The sequence below is a fragment of the Panicum hallii genome, chromosome 8, assembly GCF_002211085.1.
Source record: "Panicum hallii strain FIL2 chromosome 8, PHallii_v3.1, whole genome shotgun sequence".
Classification (NCBI taxonomy): Eukaryota; Viridiplantae; Streptophyta; class Magnoliopsida; order Poales; family Poaceae; genus Panicum; species Panicum hallii.
In genome coordinates this window covers 601455-615880 of record NC_038049.1, presented here as the reverse complement: position 1 = coordinate 615880, position 14426 = coordinate 601455, and the positions used below count along the sequence as shown (strand labels likewise).

Genomic DNA, 14426 nt, shown 5'->3' with positions numbered 1-14426 from the left:
CGCCGCCGGCGGCATCAGGTAGCTCCTGGTACGCCACGTCCGGGATGCTCTCCAGCGGCTCCTCGATGAACGGCGGCGGCGGCCGCGCCCGAAGCAGCAGCAGAAGCGCCGAACGTATCTGATGGCGTGGTGGACGATGACGACGAGCGCGGTGAGGGCAACGGCCAGCACGGCGAGGAAAGCGCAGACGAGCAAGCCCCAGGGCGATCCAATCGTAGACATCGTCCCAGTCCATCATCATCGTCCTCAGATCAGATTAACTAGTAGTCGTTCATTATGTTAGGAGTCGATCGTAGCACGTGCATGCGGTCTTGGTTCGATTCGGACTGGATCCCTCCTCCCACGGCGGCGATTCCGATTCAGCAAGCCAAGCGGGCAGCGCGATCGAGAACTCGATCGGACTCCATTACGAGATATACATACATATATACTCCGTGATTATTGGCTAATAACCTATCTAGGCATCTAGCGCAGTTATAATTAGCTGCTTGTCATCATGGTTGGTCCATCGCGGATGGATGCCGTCTTCCTTGCTCTCTTCATCATCGCAGCAGTCCTTGTCATCATCTGCTTGTGCAGCAAAAACAATCATCAAGACCAGCAGCAGGCGGACGCCCGGCTGCCGGAGGAGATGAAACCCGTCGCCATAGCCATGCTGGACAGCGTCACGTATCCTCGCCGAAACGCCGGCGGTGACGATCCATTATCAGCCGTAGAGGACTGCGCGATCTGCCTGGGGCCGTTTGAGGACGGCGAGCTGTGCAGCATCATGCCAGTCTGCCGCCACGAGTTCCACAGGGACTGCACCGTCGACTGGTTAATCATGGCGTGCAAAAATACCTGTCCCCTGTGCAGAGCTCAACTACTGCAGTGCTCAGCAGCTGCTGCTGAAAACATGGTGTAGATAGATAGATATGCTTGAAGAATTAGATATTATTGTTATTTGTGTATAATATAATGATCATACTACTTCATTTTATGCCCAGCATGTTGTATTCCTTTGCAATCTCTTCCTTTTTATGTCCAGCACCGGTGATAGCATTGCGTACGTTCATTGCAGGACAGAAAAGAAACATGCAATCCAGCCTTCCAAACAGTTACCTACTATCGCCTGACCATTGGTACTTACCCCGCGCTCTTGCCGCCGGTTGCAGTCATGATGAATAAATAAGATAATAAATTGATCCATAGAAATCAATTACTCCTGTACGGATGAATCAATTGAAGACGAAGAAGAAGGAGAGAGAGAAAAATTAAAGTCGGTCGGGCTACACCTACGTACACGACCGTGCTACTGTGGCGTCGCAGATGGGGCAGGTGGTGTGGTGTCGCAGCCAAGCGGCGATGCAGTGCTTGTGGAACGTGTGGGTGCACCGCGGCAGGAGGCTGCACGTCTCGCCGACCTCGTACTCCGCCCGGCAGATCACGCACGGGTTCCGCACCATCCCGTCTGCAATCAGCTGCTCGTACGGGGCGTCACGTAGGCTGCTCATCATCCGGCACCGCTGCCGACGCCGGAGTCGCTGCTCCCGCTTCCGCCTCGCGAGCGCGGCCTGGCGGTGGCGGCGGGCGGCTTCCTGGGCGACTGCCTCGGCGACGACAGCCAAGGCTATGAGCCCCAAGGCCGCGGCGACGAGACAAAGAGCTCCCCACCCGAGCCACCTGAACAAGACGCGCGCGCCGCCCGTGGACGACAAGATGGATGGATCGATCACGGCGAGCTCGACACTACTAGAGTTGGTCGCGGCGGCCATGGCGCACGATCGATGATCGTCGCGTTGCGCTCTGCTCTGCTCTGCGGTCTAGTTATTAGATATAGGCTAGTTATATATGGTACGGTAATGCTGGGTGCTGGCTAGGACTTGGAGGAGGTGGTCTCGATCGATCGGGACTCTCAACTCTTATCTTAATCCCTTAGGTCTCTTCTCTATCCGCTGCTTGAATTAGAGCACGAAAAGCTTAACGATTCCCATTGATGTTCTTATTCACATCAAGCTAATTAAGGCATGGTCAATGGCGGAGGAGACCTGCTGGGCGGCGTTTGGTCGTCTGGTTTTTCTGGGCCGGGCGTCCTCGCAGTAGGAGCCGCGTGCCGCTGCTTCAAGCCTAATCCGCGCCCAGCTGCCGCCGGTGGTACATACAGCACCTCGACTACGTCGGAGGACTCGTGCGCGATCTGCTTGGGGCGGCTGGAGGACGGCGAGCTGTACGTGCAGCGTGATGCCCGTCTGCCGCCACGAGTTCCACAGGGGCTGCATCGCCGACTGGTTGAAGGCCTGCAACAAGACGTGCCCACTCTGCAGAGCGCAACTGCAATGGCCAGCCGTTGCTCATATCAACACATGGGTGACCTCCTCTTATCTTGTACGTACCTATTACAATCACAACAGCATTATTCGTCGAGGCACGACGCTTTTGTGGACACATATGATGAACTATAAAAAAAGTAAAGATTACAATGATTTTCTTTCTGAATGGAGCTGCTGTAAGGTCTCAGCATGTTTCTAATTCTTTGGTTAAAAAAACACAAAGAAAGGAAAGAAGAGCGCTACACCATGTTCTCTACCGTGCTAACACGTTCTTCTGCTGCTGCTGCGGGCGCGACTAGTAGTGTTGCTCTACAGATTGGGCAGGTGGGGTTGCCTTGACGCAGCCACTTGCGCATGCATTCTCTGTGGAACATGTGAGCGCATCCCGGCATGACGAAGCACCTCTCTCCGCGCTCGTACTCCTCAATGCAGATCACGCACGACGGCGGCGACCCCTCGGGCAGCGGGTGGTACGGGACGCCGGGTATGCTCTCCAGCAGGCGCTCGCCGGCGAGCTTGTTGCGCCAGCGTTGGAGGCCGGCCAGCACCTCGGAGATTAGTAAGATTACCGTGACCACCAGGGAACCGTAGGTGAGCGCGAGGCCGAAATACCACATGGCCATCATCAGCCACTCCCCTAATTCTTCTTCCATGGCGGCTATCATCGTAGCTGGAGTATAGTAGTTACTGCTGCTTTAAATAAATCTCTGGAAGGCAAGCATAATCCGATCGGGTATGTGTTCCGATTCCAACATCAAGATAACCCACACTTGTTTACAAGGAACTAGCATCGTTGTGGGCTGCTGGATTGGGCCAATTTTGAGTACGTATTGGGCCACCATATGTATTATGTTCATAACTTTCCAGGCACCATAAAAGAACCCCATTAACTAATACGTCTTTGATGCTTAGCTTCTGCTCCTTAATTTGCTGATGACACTTGACCTACATGGAGAATTAACCACAAATTTGAAAGAGGCGAATGGGTCGAATAATGTACCTAATCCCCCGTCCCCTAGGTTTTTAATCATCTCTAAATCAGTACTCCCTGCATTCGAATGAAAATCCTCATTTTACTTTGTTAGGATACATACAGGTATTTGACCAATAATTACTATATTAGTATATAGTTTTTGTAACACAAAGTTAATGTCACGAGACTTGGCGTTAAAAAGACACTATCTTTTCACCGTTATATTTGAATTTGATTGATGATAAAAGTACGTCTTTGAAGCTGAGTCACGATGCCGGCCCATGTAACTCTGATTAATTCCTCGATCAGCTGAACTAATCAAGAACGCAGGATTAGATTCTCTCTCGAAGCTGCCACTAGTAGGACCGAGGTGACATGTCGTCTTCGTCCTTCCCGTCCCTTCGTGGGTCCTTCCCGACCGTTCTCTCGTAGCCGCGTGGGTCCTTCTTAACCATGGTGATCCATCCGTAGTGAAATATAAAGTATTTTAATTTATTCTAAATTAAACTGTTCTAAATTTGATCATATTTATAGAAAACACTAATAATATCTTAGGTAGCAAATAAGAATAACCATATCTATTATAAAATGTGTTCTCATAATTTATTTATTTGATAAATACACACACACACACACATGTGCCCCCTGCTGCTTGTTGATTTCTTTTTTATTTGTACGTCGAGCTCAAGTACTTTTGTGTGCAGATCTATCGAGATATATACCTCCGATACTTGTAAAATAAAATCTGCGTTGTCCCGAGCTTCAGATTGGATTGCATGCATCCGAGTCAGCAGTGATCAACCACGCACGGCGCCATCGATCTTCCAATCGTTACACGGAGCACGTGGTGCGGTGGTGGCTCTGCTGTCTGCTCTGCTCGATCGTTTCCGCAGACGTGGCAGTGACCCATTGACAAGGACCTCAGCCTTTTCTTTTTCTCATATTATTATATAAATTAGAACCTCTCCACAAAACAAATAAATACTCGCTGGTCCTGCAGGTGGTGGCATTATTGGAATGAAGCAGCGAGGTCGTTGCCTGGAACCAATACGGCTCTTGGCTCCATCTGCCTGCCTACCGCATGCTACCGGGGAAAGGAAAAACAGTATGCCAGCGCATGCATGCATCACGGTTTAAAACTGTTAATATGTATCAGGACTTCAGGAGTATAAGTAGTGGCGTACTTGCTGATATTCTGTTGGGTTTGCATCGTGCTGCAGTCTGAATGAATCCGGCCGGCCTCTCATGTTGCCTTTTTCTTGATGGAAATGGAGCGACGGTTTCTTTAAGAAGAAATTGTCAAGTTTCTTTCAACAAGTACACCACTGTTAGTTCTACCATAAAGTCCTCTTAAACTTTCTGCTGATTAATTACAAATTTTGCGAAATCTTTAAACCGTTTCAACAATATATAAACGGTATAGAAAATAGTGTGCTAGGCAAGTATATTCCCTGATTATTCCGAATAAATTCTAGTTTGTTTAACTAGGTAGTTAGATTCTTTTTTTTTTTGAAAAAAAAAACACTACTGGTGGTTGTATTGTGAAAAGGGGCCTCGGTCTACTAGGTATAGTATCTTGTTCTCCTGAAACTGAAACAATGCACCATGTACCAGTTTTCGATGAATAAATCTGGATGGAGGGTTACATTAGTTGAACATAACAAATAGAGATGATTGAAGCCACAAATTTGGGCTAGATCTGTTTTGTTTGTGTGTGTGACGGAAGTATACCACGTGCATCCTGCAAATGAATTTAGCCATCTTTCTAGACAAGATTCGTAGTGCTGCTGAGGTCAAGTTGAGGAATCTAAAATGAATCATAACGATAAAGAAAAAGACGTACCAGATTTAGCTGTACACATTGTAGTAGATGATGTAACACCCCTTGAATGTCAATATAGGTTGCGTGTTCATCCAAGAAAACAGAAATTTGTTTGGATCACTGGGACGTAGAAACTAAAAGCCACTTCAAGAAGAAAGTTGTGCTATGCATTTTGATTTTTTTTAAAAAAAGAAAAGCTTGTGATATTTGTTCAATTATTAGTGAATATTTTGTATGGTCAGTGTATAAAAGAATACTTTTGAAGCATTTTTCATTTGAAAATACACATTATGGTTGGACAGAAAGTAGTTATTGGTTCCAACTATCTCCAGCTCAACCACAATATTTTTTTAAAAGAACATCTTATTGATTCTGTTGTAAATTGTTAGATTCCCAAAATTTGAGCAATACTGAACATTTTGAAGAACTTTTCCAGCTCTCTTGTTTTGTTTCCCCTAGGATACTTGTAGAAATGAATGGTTGACAGGAAAGGTCATGTTGTAACTAAGGAACAACTTGTTTGGCTCTCTGGAGTGATATATCACATAAGATCGTAACCAAGTATTATTTTTTCTTTCTTTTTCATTTGTTTTCACGTTTATCTGATATGATAGAGCAGTTGGTGGTTCTCATTGAGTGGAGTAGTGGTGATAGTTGCTGCTGAATGTGGCGACACGACGCAGCTAGTATCGTGCACATCGATCTATCTCCTGTCTCTATTATTGAGCTACATGTACAACATCATGGAATTATTGGAAACAGGCACACACCTTGAAAATACTAATTGGAACACCAAAACAGAAAAATAGCTGTACCAAAGGTCCAGATTGGCCATGTGTTGTGTGTTACCTGCTAATCGAAACCAAAATCACATCAAGATGGCTTGCTAGATTGAGTCCAATACCGTGTGCTGTATCCGTCGGCTACAAGATATGACTAGCTGTTGCAGCATGTGCGAAGCTCACTCAAGGTGTTGGTTCTAGGACTGTTACTGTTTTTGGTGTCTCGGCCAAGTTAAAGTGGAGGTCTTTAGTGTGTACTGTATCGTTTTACTTTTTATTTTTAGTAAAATCCTTTTACTTTCTTCTTCCTTGGAGAAGAAATATGTGCATCGAACTTTCTCAAGCGTGGGAGTGGTCCAAGGTACGTGGACACAGGCAGGCTGCCCTTGACTCGGCAAAGGATGAGATCGGATCCACCATTGTTGCTGTGCTACTAATTCACGTCTTTCACTCTTGGTGGTAGATTAGATGAAGAAAAAATGAAATTGGAGATGGCTGGAGAGACCGGTGAGCTGTAGTCAGATGGCGACATTACGGGCTTAGCTGTCGCCGCATGTGTCCGTCGAGAACACGGCGATGTGCTAGCAAGAATATCCATCCGGACGTGTGATGCGGTGCGCCGGAACCGCAACAGCGGAGGCGGCATCAACGGCAGGCAGCAGCCGGGGGTCATTAGCGTCAAGCCGTATGATTAGGCCGAGTAATCTGAGCCCTTCCTTCTCTGAAACCCTCCCCCGCCTGCAGGCTGCGGCTGCTCCCCCTGTACTCGTATAAGAAGAGCCGCCTCCTCTCCTCATTGTCGCCGCATCCCCTCCCCTCTCTCCTCGCCCAGCGGAACTCAGGCAACAACAACATACTCAATCAAAGGCAGCGTGTAGCCCTGCCCCGCACAAGTTTTGATTTTTGTCGCTTCCTCAACCCTCTCTTCCTCCTCGTAGCATCGCAAGGTATGCAATCCATCTCTCTGTCTCCACATCTACCTGCAGTCTCAGTTCATGCGAGTAGCCATTGCGTTTACGGATTCTCGTCTTGTTTACCTGCTTCGGTTCTTCGATTTTGCTCACCTGTAACGGCGCATGCCATCCATTGTGCAAGGAACCTTGCGCTCCCCTGTTAATTTCTGTAGATTCAGAAAAATTAAGCGGCGTTCCTTGGCTCGAGTTGCCTTCAATTTCTTCTCGACGCCGAATTGTGCTTTCTGTCGTTTGGAAAAAGGCGCGATTTTTCGTGGGTTATCCCCTTTCCTCTGGCCAGACACAGCTTAGGTTATGCCAATTTTTTTCACATCCGCAGTTGCTTCAGCTTCCTCTGAACAAAGTTCTTGTCAGACGTGGAGTCATTGAGAGCAGAAAGTTGGCACCTTCTGATGGTTGCCATGGATTTCACCATGCTGCCATGTGCCTGTCTTTTATCCTTATTTACCTCTTAATTGTTGCGTGACACTGTGGCCTTCATTCTAGAAATCCAATAGCAAGTGCCTGCAGCAAAGCGTGCCCCTCTCCTTTTCTTATTTCAAGTTTCCAAGTAACTACTAACTGATTCCAGTAGAGAACCTTATGTACTGAATTAATAATATGCATATTTGTACTGAATTAATAATATGCATATTACTTGGTTATTAGTTAATTCAGTAAGCCTCTTCAATTCTCTGTAAAGCCTTTATTTGGTTGTTAATTTACAGTATTTAACAGAAGTTATTAGCTTTCGTCAATACCCTGGAGTCCCAATTTCTGAATCTATTTTTTTCTTTTGAGCAGATAACAAAATTCACAAGTCAAAACCTCAGGGAATGCTGAAAGATGTGCTTTCATAGAAGAGATTTCTGCTGCGACATCAAGGAGCTCGCTGCTCCACAAAGGCTGCTAGCCTGCTCAACTCTTGATGTGAGCGACCATCTTAGCTGCATCAATTCTACACCATTCAGACTCCGACACGACCAAGCTATAAGACTACTGTTCACTGTCATGGACCATGACATGGGGGAGGAGGGCTAAATCATTGCAGTCCACCTGTTTGGCGGTCAGAAGATAGCCCTGTGATTTATACTTTTGAAGATATGGAGGGTACAGGAAAGATTTTGATGGAGCGGTATGAGTTGGGGAGATTGCTGGGGAAAGGTACATTTGGCAGGGTGCATTATGCAAGAAACCTTGAGTCCAACAGAAGTGTTGCTATTAAGATGATGGACAAGGACAAAGTGCTCAAGGTCGGTCTTTCAGAGCAGATAAGGCGTGAGATCACAACAATGAGATTGGTGGCACATAAGAACATTGTTGGGCTTCATGAGGTCATGGCAACAAGGAACAAGATCTACTTTGTCATGGAGTATGTGAAAGGTGGCGAGCTCTTTGACAAGATTGAGAAGAGTGGCAAGCTCACGGAGTCTGCTGCACACAAGTACTTCCAGCAGCTTATTAGTGCAGTGGATTACTGCCACAGCCGAGGCGTGTACCACCGGGACCTGAAGCCTGAGAACCTGCTGCTAGACGAGGATGAGAACCTGAAGGTCTCTGATTTTGGACTGAGTGCACTTTCAGAGTCAAAAAGGCAAGACGGATTGCTCCATACCACCTGTGGAACACCAGCTTATGTAGCTCCAGAGGTGATCAGCAAGACAGGCTATGATGGTGCAAAATCAGACATCTGGTCTTGTGGTGTTGTTCTATTTGTCCTTGTTGCTGGTTATCTCCCTTTCCAAGGCCCAAACTTGATGGAGATGTATCGGAAAATACAGCATGGTGATTTCAGGTGCCCCAGTTGGTTTTCACACAAACTCAAGAAGCTGTTGTACAAGATCCTGGACCCCAACCCAAGCACAAGAATTTCAATCCAGAAAATAAAACAGTCTACCTGGTTCCGAAAAGGCCCTGAGGGGACCCGCACATTTAAGGAGAAAATTCCCTGTGAGAATGCCACCACAAATGCTGCTCCAACACTTTCTGTGAGGCGGGGAAAGAATGCTTATGAAGATGTGAGGTCGCTGCCTGTGACAAACTTAAATGCCTTCGAAATTATCTCTTTCTCCTCAGGGTTTGATCTATCTGGCTTATTTATTGAAAAGGAACAAAGAAAGGAGGCACGATTTACATCAGATAAGCCAGCCTCAGCCATCATCTCGAAGATTGAAGATGTTGCAAAGATGCTAAATCTCAGGGTAAGGAAGAAGGATAATGGTGTTGTCAAGATTCAAGGGAGGAAGGAGGGAAGGAATGGTGTCCTTCAATTTGGCACAGAGATCTTTGAGATCACACCGTTCCATCATCTCGTTGAGATGAAACAAACAAGCGGTGATTCACTTGAGTATCAGAAATTATTCGAACAGGACATCCGGCCAGCGCTGAAGGACATAGTCTGGGCCTGGCATGGAGATGATCAGCAGCAAATGCAGGAGTAGCTTTGGATGCCTCAGTTTTTTGTTCCGAAAATTCATTTTCTTCAGCTCAGTGATTCTGTTCTACATGTGTGTGTTCTTTCTTAGAAGCTACTTTCCTTTTTTTTATCGGAAGAGAACCTAATGAGTGGTGGTGACCTGAACCATTAGGTTGTATTCCATCGAACAATAATTGTGGAAAAGCTGAGTTCTTGAGTTTCATTCTGAAAATTGTTTCTGTTCTGTAATGGTGGTCCCTATTGATAGTGAAATACAATGCCTTTGATCCTTGAAAAAAATGTTGAGCTTTCCTGTACTTCTCTAATAGCTTCTTCTGGTGAAATATTGTGCCAACATTTGCAAAAGATATGCACCCCCAACACCTGCATATGGAATCACTTGATTTTGTCCATTCCAGCACTCAATAACAACAGAAAAACAACTGAAAGTCTAAAACCAATAGTGATTCATCATCGCAAGAATACTTTATACTGCTCTTTTCTGATGCTTGAGATTCAATTGATTGAGCCCACTAAATCTAACAAACCAAAACTAATCTGTTGCTACTAGGACCTCAGTGTTCCTCTCGAGTTTGTGAACCAAAGTTTCAAAGAAAATTCTTTGCATATCAAAAGATGGTGCTGTGATTTGAATCTCAACTTCCTTATGAATACATTAATTTTTCAGGGGATTGGGGTGGGGGCAGCATCAGCAAGTAACTCTTGCTCACTCGGTCAGTCTGCATTTTCGTAAGTAACGAAATTGCAAAAATAACTTGGAAAATGGGTATTAGTAGACAAAGAATGAAGTAGAGGTAGCACCTTCATTGGAAACTGAAAAGGTATAGTGACAAAGAAAGTAGGGTAAAATATACTCCACAAAGAGGAACATATAAAAACAACAAAATGTACATCACATGTTGATAAGGTAAATCTTCAGGTAATATTTAAACTCCACTAGTCCACTTGCACTGAAAAAAGAAGAATTTGTCCCCATCAACTGGGATTGAGGATAGATCGGACAGCTCGTTTTTCACATTCCTAATCAACCATCAGAACAACTTTCCAAGCAGGTCAAACATCGATCCAATCCGATTAGTTTCAGCAGACCAATCGCAGCTATGGCAAGCTGTGCATAATTATGGGATAAACTGTTTGGATTCCTGATTTTCAACATACTATGTGCTTTTGTTCTTGATGAGTTGCCACGATATATAATGCCTGATGCGATGTATTATCTCCAATAACAAGAGACAACAGTGATGCTATAGATAAATCTTTCCTGGTATCAACACGCAAATTTACTTGTTCGATCAGTTTGTATTTTCTATGGCTTGGCTCGTTCATCTGGAAAGCTGTTGGACAGGCAGATAATTAGCTAATATAACCCTTAGTTATTGGAGTTGATTACTTAGCTTCCATGTGCATTGCATATGCATAGATTGTAGAATGATGGGTGTGGTAGTTCCAGCCAGTGCGACCTTCTTGTATTGAACTTTGAACTGAGAACTTAACAAAAGGTGAAACTGGAGTTTCATAGATTAATCTTCAATGCTAAGAAGGTCGCACAACATCGCTGGTAGTTTATGGCTTCTTTGCCTTTTGCAACTTGCAAGACAACGCTCGTCACTCTCTTTTGTGCGCCTAGCAGTCACATAGTACTTCCATGCCTTCCTCTCTCAATTGACACAAAAGTGATCGAGGTACAATACATAATATTGATCCTAAGTAGTGCTAGCTACTCCCTCAAAATCTCCTCTTCAATTTTGTTGCCGCTGGTCTTCTCTCTGCATTTACGATCGTCTCCTGCTGGTCAACTTAAGGAATTTTTCATCGAGCTGGAACTGGAAGTGATTGTGCAAAAAGGTTCAGATTCTATTGTTCTGAAATTTTCGTTGTTTCTTGTGCTTCTCTCTGGTAACTCCAACTGGGCTGCATCAAGGTAACGAGACGAGAAGCACGCGGCGGTGGACGCCGGGAAGAAGAAGCTGATCACGAGGAGGTTGCCGCAGGTCCCTCTACGGCCGCCCCAACGATCCCTGACGAGAGGCTGGCCAAGCACTCCAAGCAATTCCGCGCAGCCTACGCCCTACGCCAACAAAAGGGCTATACCACTGACAAGATCATGACCTACGAAGCGCACCTCATCCAGTAGTGCACCTCGCCAAGGGCTACACGGTGGTCCAAGAGGAGGTCGCCGACGAGGAGGAGAATCAGGTTAGGAAGCCAAGGGGTTTATAATTTACAAGAAGTACAATGCTTCCTGGAAGAAAGACACTGCCAACAGAACATCACTTCAACAAAAGAAAGTTGAAGACATGCAACCCAAGAATCTCCTTTCTGACATTTCCAGATTTCAGCTACTAAAATTTATTACATGCTCCAAGTCTCACATTTAAGCATGGGTTTAGTGCAAAGACAAAAATCGTGCAAACTTCAGCCCAAATGCCATGTCCAAAGTCCATACTCCCAGCATTGCACACACACAGTATTCTACAACTCAATGCTCAAACATGAACAATTCTGCACATTTACTTTAGCATATAATCCCCAGCCATGTTACATTTGCCACCATAGTACATATCAACACCAACATGTAAGAACAACAGATTGTGCCTATCCTCATCTCTGTTGGCACTCAATCAGAAAAAAATACAAAATAAATTATGAACATTTGTCACCGGGCCTTTTCTGACTCAGATTGTGCGGGTTGTGCGACAAGGGTGCGCCAGAGGTACCGCCCGCTTGCCATATCCACCAGAGTCCAGAATCCAGTTTTCACAGCCGATCCAACCTAGATTTGCATAGAAAAGAATGCTTCAGATCTGAACCAATTGTTATTAAAGAAACAATATTGTATCTTTCAGAATTGTACACAAGGGAAACAATGAGCTGATGATTTAGTATTTAAACCAAGACGTAGTACCAAGTGACCATTGATTGTGCAGCATGCACCATCGTGTGTTGCTTACCTATATTTGCTCTCTTTTTTTCACTGGCACGCTATGCAACAGTTTAAACACTTAAGCCCACTGAGCTCATGTTTCCATGCAGTTACTTTGTAGACAAATTCATGGGCTAGATACGAAGAGTTGATAACATGATGTTTGTCAGAGCTGAGGACAGTGGCAGTGCTGGACAAGATTCCAAATGTCTCGAGCTCTATTGAGTTTGAAGGCTACCAAATCAAAGGGTCGCTCAATCAAGTGTTACAATTTATCCCCCCACCCCTCTTGAATGTGCAATTGCTTTAATCAGCATACGCTATTCCAGACGTCTTATGGTAGTTTTTTAAAAAAAAAGAAAAAAAAAGTTGAGGAAATGTAACCGTGCTAGCGAGGTAGTTTATAAGCAAGAAAAGGAGCAAGGGAAGCTTATTATCCATCGATGGCATATATGTATGATTGAAATGAGCCTGAAATGAAGCATCTTGAGGACCAACCCTATGTGCTGACATGATGAAGAACAGAAGCAAGGCCATGTTGCTTGGCAAATAGCGCAATAGATATTGAAGGCCTTGCTAACTAATGTTGTAATCCTACTTCCAATTTCCCTTGAGCGCAGGCAAGAAGCTAAGAATAGGTGGGAGTCAGGGCAGGGAGGGATGGAGGCGTTACCTTGGAAGGGAGGGGTACGGGCGCCCTGGGGGATCCCGACTCGGAGGCCTTGTCGTCGTCGGCGTCGAATTGGTCAGGCTCGGCGTTGAGCCCCCGGATGAGGAAGAATCCGGCGATGGTGGCGGAGAGGAAGATGAGGATGACCCGCAGCGGGCACATCTCTTCTTCAAGGAAGCAATCAATGAATGAATCCCTTGGCGGAAGGAATTGGATTCAAGAAAAAGGCGGCGGCTTTGGTTTTATTGCTGGTTGCGGTGCTTTGGGGATGGGGACAGAAGAAGATCAATGGCGGATTAGGGGGAGTTGGATTGGAACCTGGGTCTGGGTGGGTGCGGCGGATCCCCCTTGCAGGGATGGATTTCTTTAGAGTGGCTCCCTTCTCCCGAGACTCGGCCGACGGGCCGAGCACGCGCTCACCTCACCTAACGCCTCCTCTCGCAACGTGGCTTTAATTATTGAATTGGAAAGAAAGAAAGAAAGAAAGAAAGAAATGGCGCAAAGGCACAAGGCGAGGAGAGAAGAGCAGGTGGGGAAGGGAAGGAAGTGAGTGCCTCAAATCCGGGGAGGAGGACGACGAGAGAGCGCGGGAAGGAGGAGGATTGCCTTTGCCAGTTGCCACGAGGAGGAGGAAGAGCGAAGAGGACCGAGTGGAGGATGAATCGCGGCGCGATGGAAGGGAAGACGCAGTTGCAAGGCTGGCGGGGCCCCCCTTGCCGGACGCGCTGGTTGACACCTTCCACCATCCGGGCCCACCCACAGCCGTGGCGGAGGGAGACCCGGCTCTCCCAGAGGACTGTTTCGTTTGTTTTGGTGGGGCCCAAACTCCATCTCCCTTCGTCGCAAGCGTCCTGGTCAGCGGTCACTTCTAGAAGATTGATTGACCAGTAATTATATCATGGAAGCATCTGTTGTGAAAATGAGCAAAAGATCCAAGATGGTGAAAAATTATCCAAAAGAAGACTCGGAGGTTTCAAATCATTCTGAAAAATGCACATTTAAATGTTAATGTGATGCTATGCTTTTGTTGTAAACGATGAGGTTCAAACTAGTTTTGGATTATTTCACACAAATTTGTTATTATTTGTGCGAGTTAATCTAGAAAGATTAATTTTGAATCTTAAATTCTGCGGTAAATTACATGAATGGATGAATTATGGATGTGCAAATTTTTAGGTTTTTTTTAATTTCAAAAATACCTTCTTATTTTTTTCCTTCTGTCATGAGTTTCATCGTTTTCAATCTTCTGCCCATTTTAACCACCGGAATTATACATTTTACTGATCCTTCATTAGCAAACAAAACAAGAAATGCAGCAATGATTAATGTTACAGCTGGGTTCGTGATCCTATATATATTGTTTGTTCTGGAAGTCAAAGACAGACACATTGGAGTGTATCGTAGATGTAACGAACTAGTAGTAATTATAGTGGTTGTCAACCACTACGTAGTGGTCGGTCTGATGATTAATGTGTGGATGATGATTAGACATTCACAACAAATCGTGGTGGCCACGGCACATGCCTTGGAATGAACAACCACTCTTCTCTTCTCTTC

General features: G+C 45.5%; 5 protein-coding genes across 5 annotated transcripts; 2 read left to right on the top strand and 3 right to left on the bottom strand.

Annotated features, from left to right (window-relative positions):
* Positions 1–514: 514 nt before the first annotated feature.
* On the top strand, positions 515–904 carry LOC112902520 (RING-H2 finger protein ATL74-like). Its single transcript, XM_025971644.1, has one exon. It carries the CDS (start codon positions 515–517, stop codon positions 902–904), a length of 390 nt encoding a protein of 129 aa, XP_025827429.1.
* A 370-nt stretch (positions 905–1274) lies between these two features.
* Positions 1275–1754, bottom strand: LOC112902519 (RING-H2 finger protein ATL39-like). The gene has a single exon (XM_025971643.1). The coding sequence runs from the start codon at positions 1752–1754 to the stop codon at positions 1275–1277; it is 480 nt and encodes a 159-aa protein (XP_025827428.1).
* Positions 1755–2548: 794 nt separating this feature from the next.
* Positions 2549–2962, bottom strand: LOC112902518 (RING-H2 finger protein ATL56-like). Its single transcript, XM_025971642.1, has one exon. The coding sequence runs from the start codon at positions 2960–2962 to the stop codon at positions 2549–2551; it is 414 nt and encodes a 137-aa protein (XP_025827427.1).
* Positions 2963–6675: 3713 nt separating this feature from the next.
* Positions 6676–9555, top strand: LOC112902482 (CBL-interacting protein kinase 15-like). The gene is made up of 2 exons (XM_025971598.1): positions 6676–6833; positions 7644–9555. The coding sequence occupies exon 2, from the start codon at positions 7943–7945 to the stop codon at positions 9278–9280; it is 1338 nt and encodes a 445-aa protein (XP_025827383.1). The 5' UTR covers positions 6676–6833; positions 7644–7942; the 3' UTR covers positions 9281–9555.
* Positions 9556–11609: 2054 nt separating this feature from the next.
* On the bottom strand, positions 11610–13565 carry LOC112902483. Its single transcript, XM_025971599.1, has 3 exons — positions 13188–13565; positions 12873–13033; positions 11610–12049 (listed from the first exon to the last, which is right to left on the bottom strand). Exons 2-3 carry the CDS (start codon positions 13029–13031, stop codon positions 11933–11935), a joined length of 276 nt encoding a protein of 91 aa, XP_025827384.1. The 5' UTR covers positions 13032–13033; positions 13188–13565; the 3' UTR covers positions 11610–11932.
* Between the last annotated feature and the right edge of the window lie 861 nt (positions 13566–14426).

Bases quoted from the DNA above. Each gene is read 5' to 3' on its own strand.
- LOC112902520 (XM_025971644.1), top strand. From the start codon at position 515: ATGGATGCCGTCTTCCTTGCTCTCTTCATCATCGCAGCAGTCCTTGTC.
- LOC112902483 (XM_025971599.1), bottom strand. From the start codon at position 13,031: ATGTGCCCGCTGCGGGTCATCCTCATCTTCCTCTCCGCCACCATCGCC. The intron at 12,050-12,872 runs GTAACGCCTCCA...ATGCAAATCTAG, and splicing joins CCGTACCCCTCCCTTCCAAG to GTTGGATCGGCTGTGAAAAC.
- LOC112902518 (XM_025971642.1), bottom strand. From the start codon at position 2,962: ATGGAAGAAGAATTAGGGGAGTGGCTGATGATGGCCATGTGGTATTTC.
- LOC112902519 (XM_025971643.1), bottom strand. From the start codon at position 1,754: ATGGCCGCCGCGACCAACTCTAGTAGTGTCGAGCTCGCCGTGATCGAT.
- LOC112902482 (XM_025971598.1), top strand. From the start codon at position 7,943: ATGGAGGGTACAGGAAAGATTTTGATGGAGCGGTATGAGTTGGGGAGA.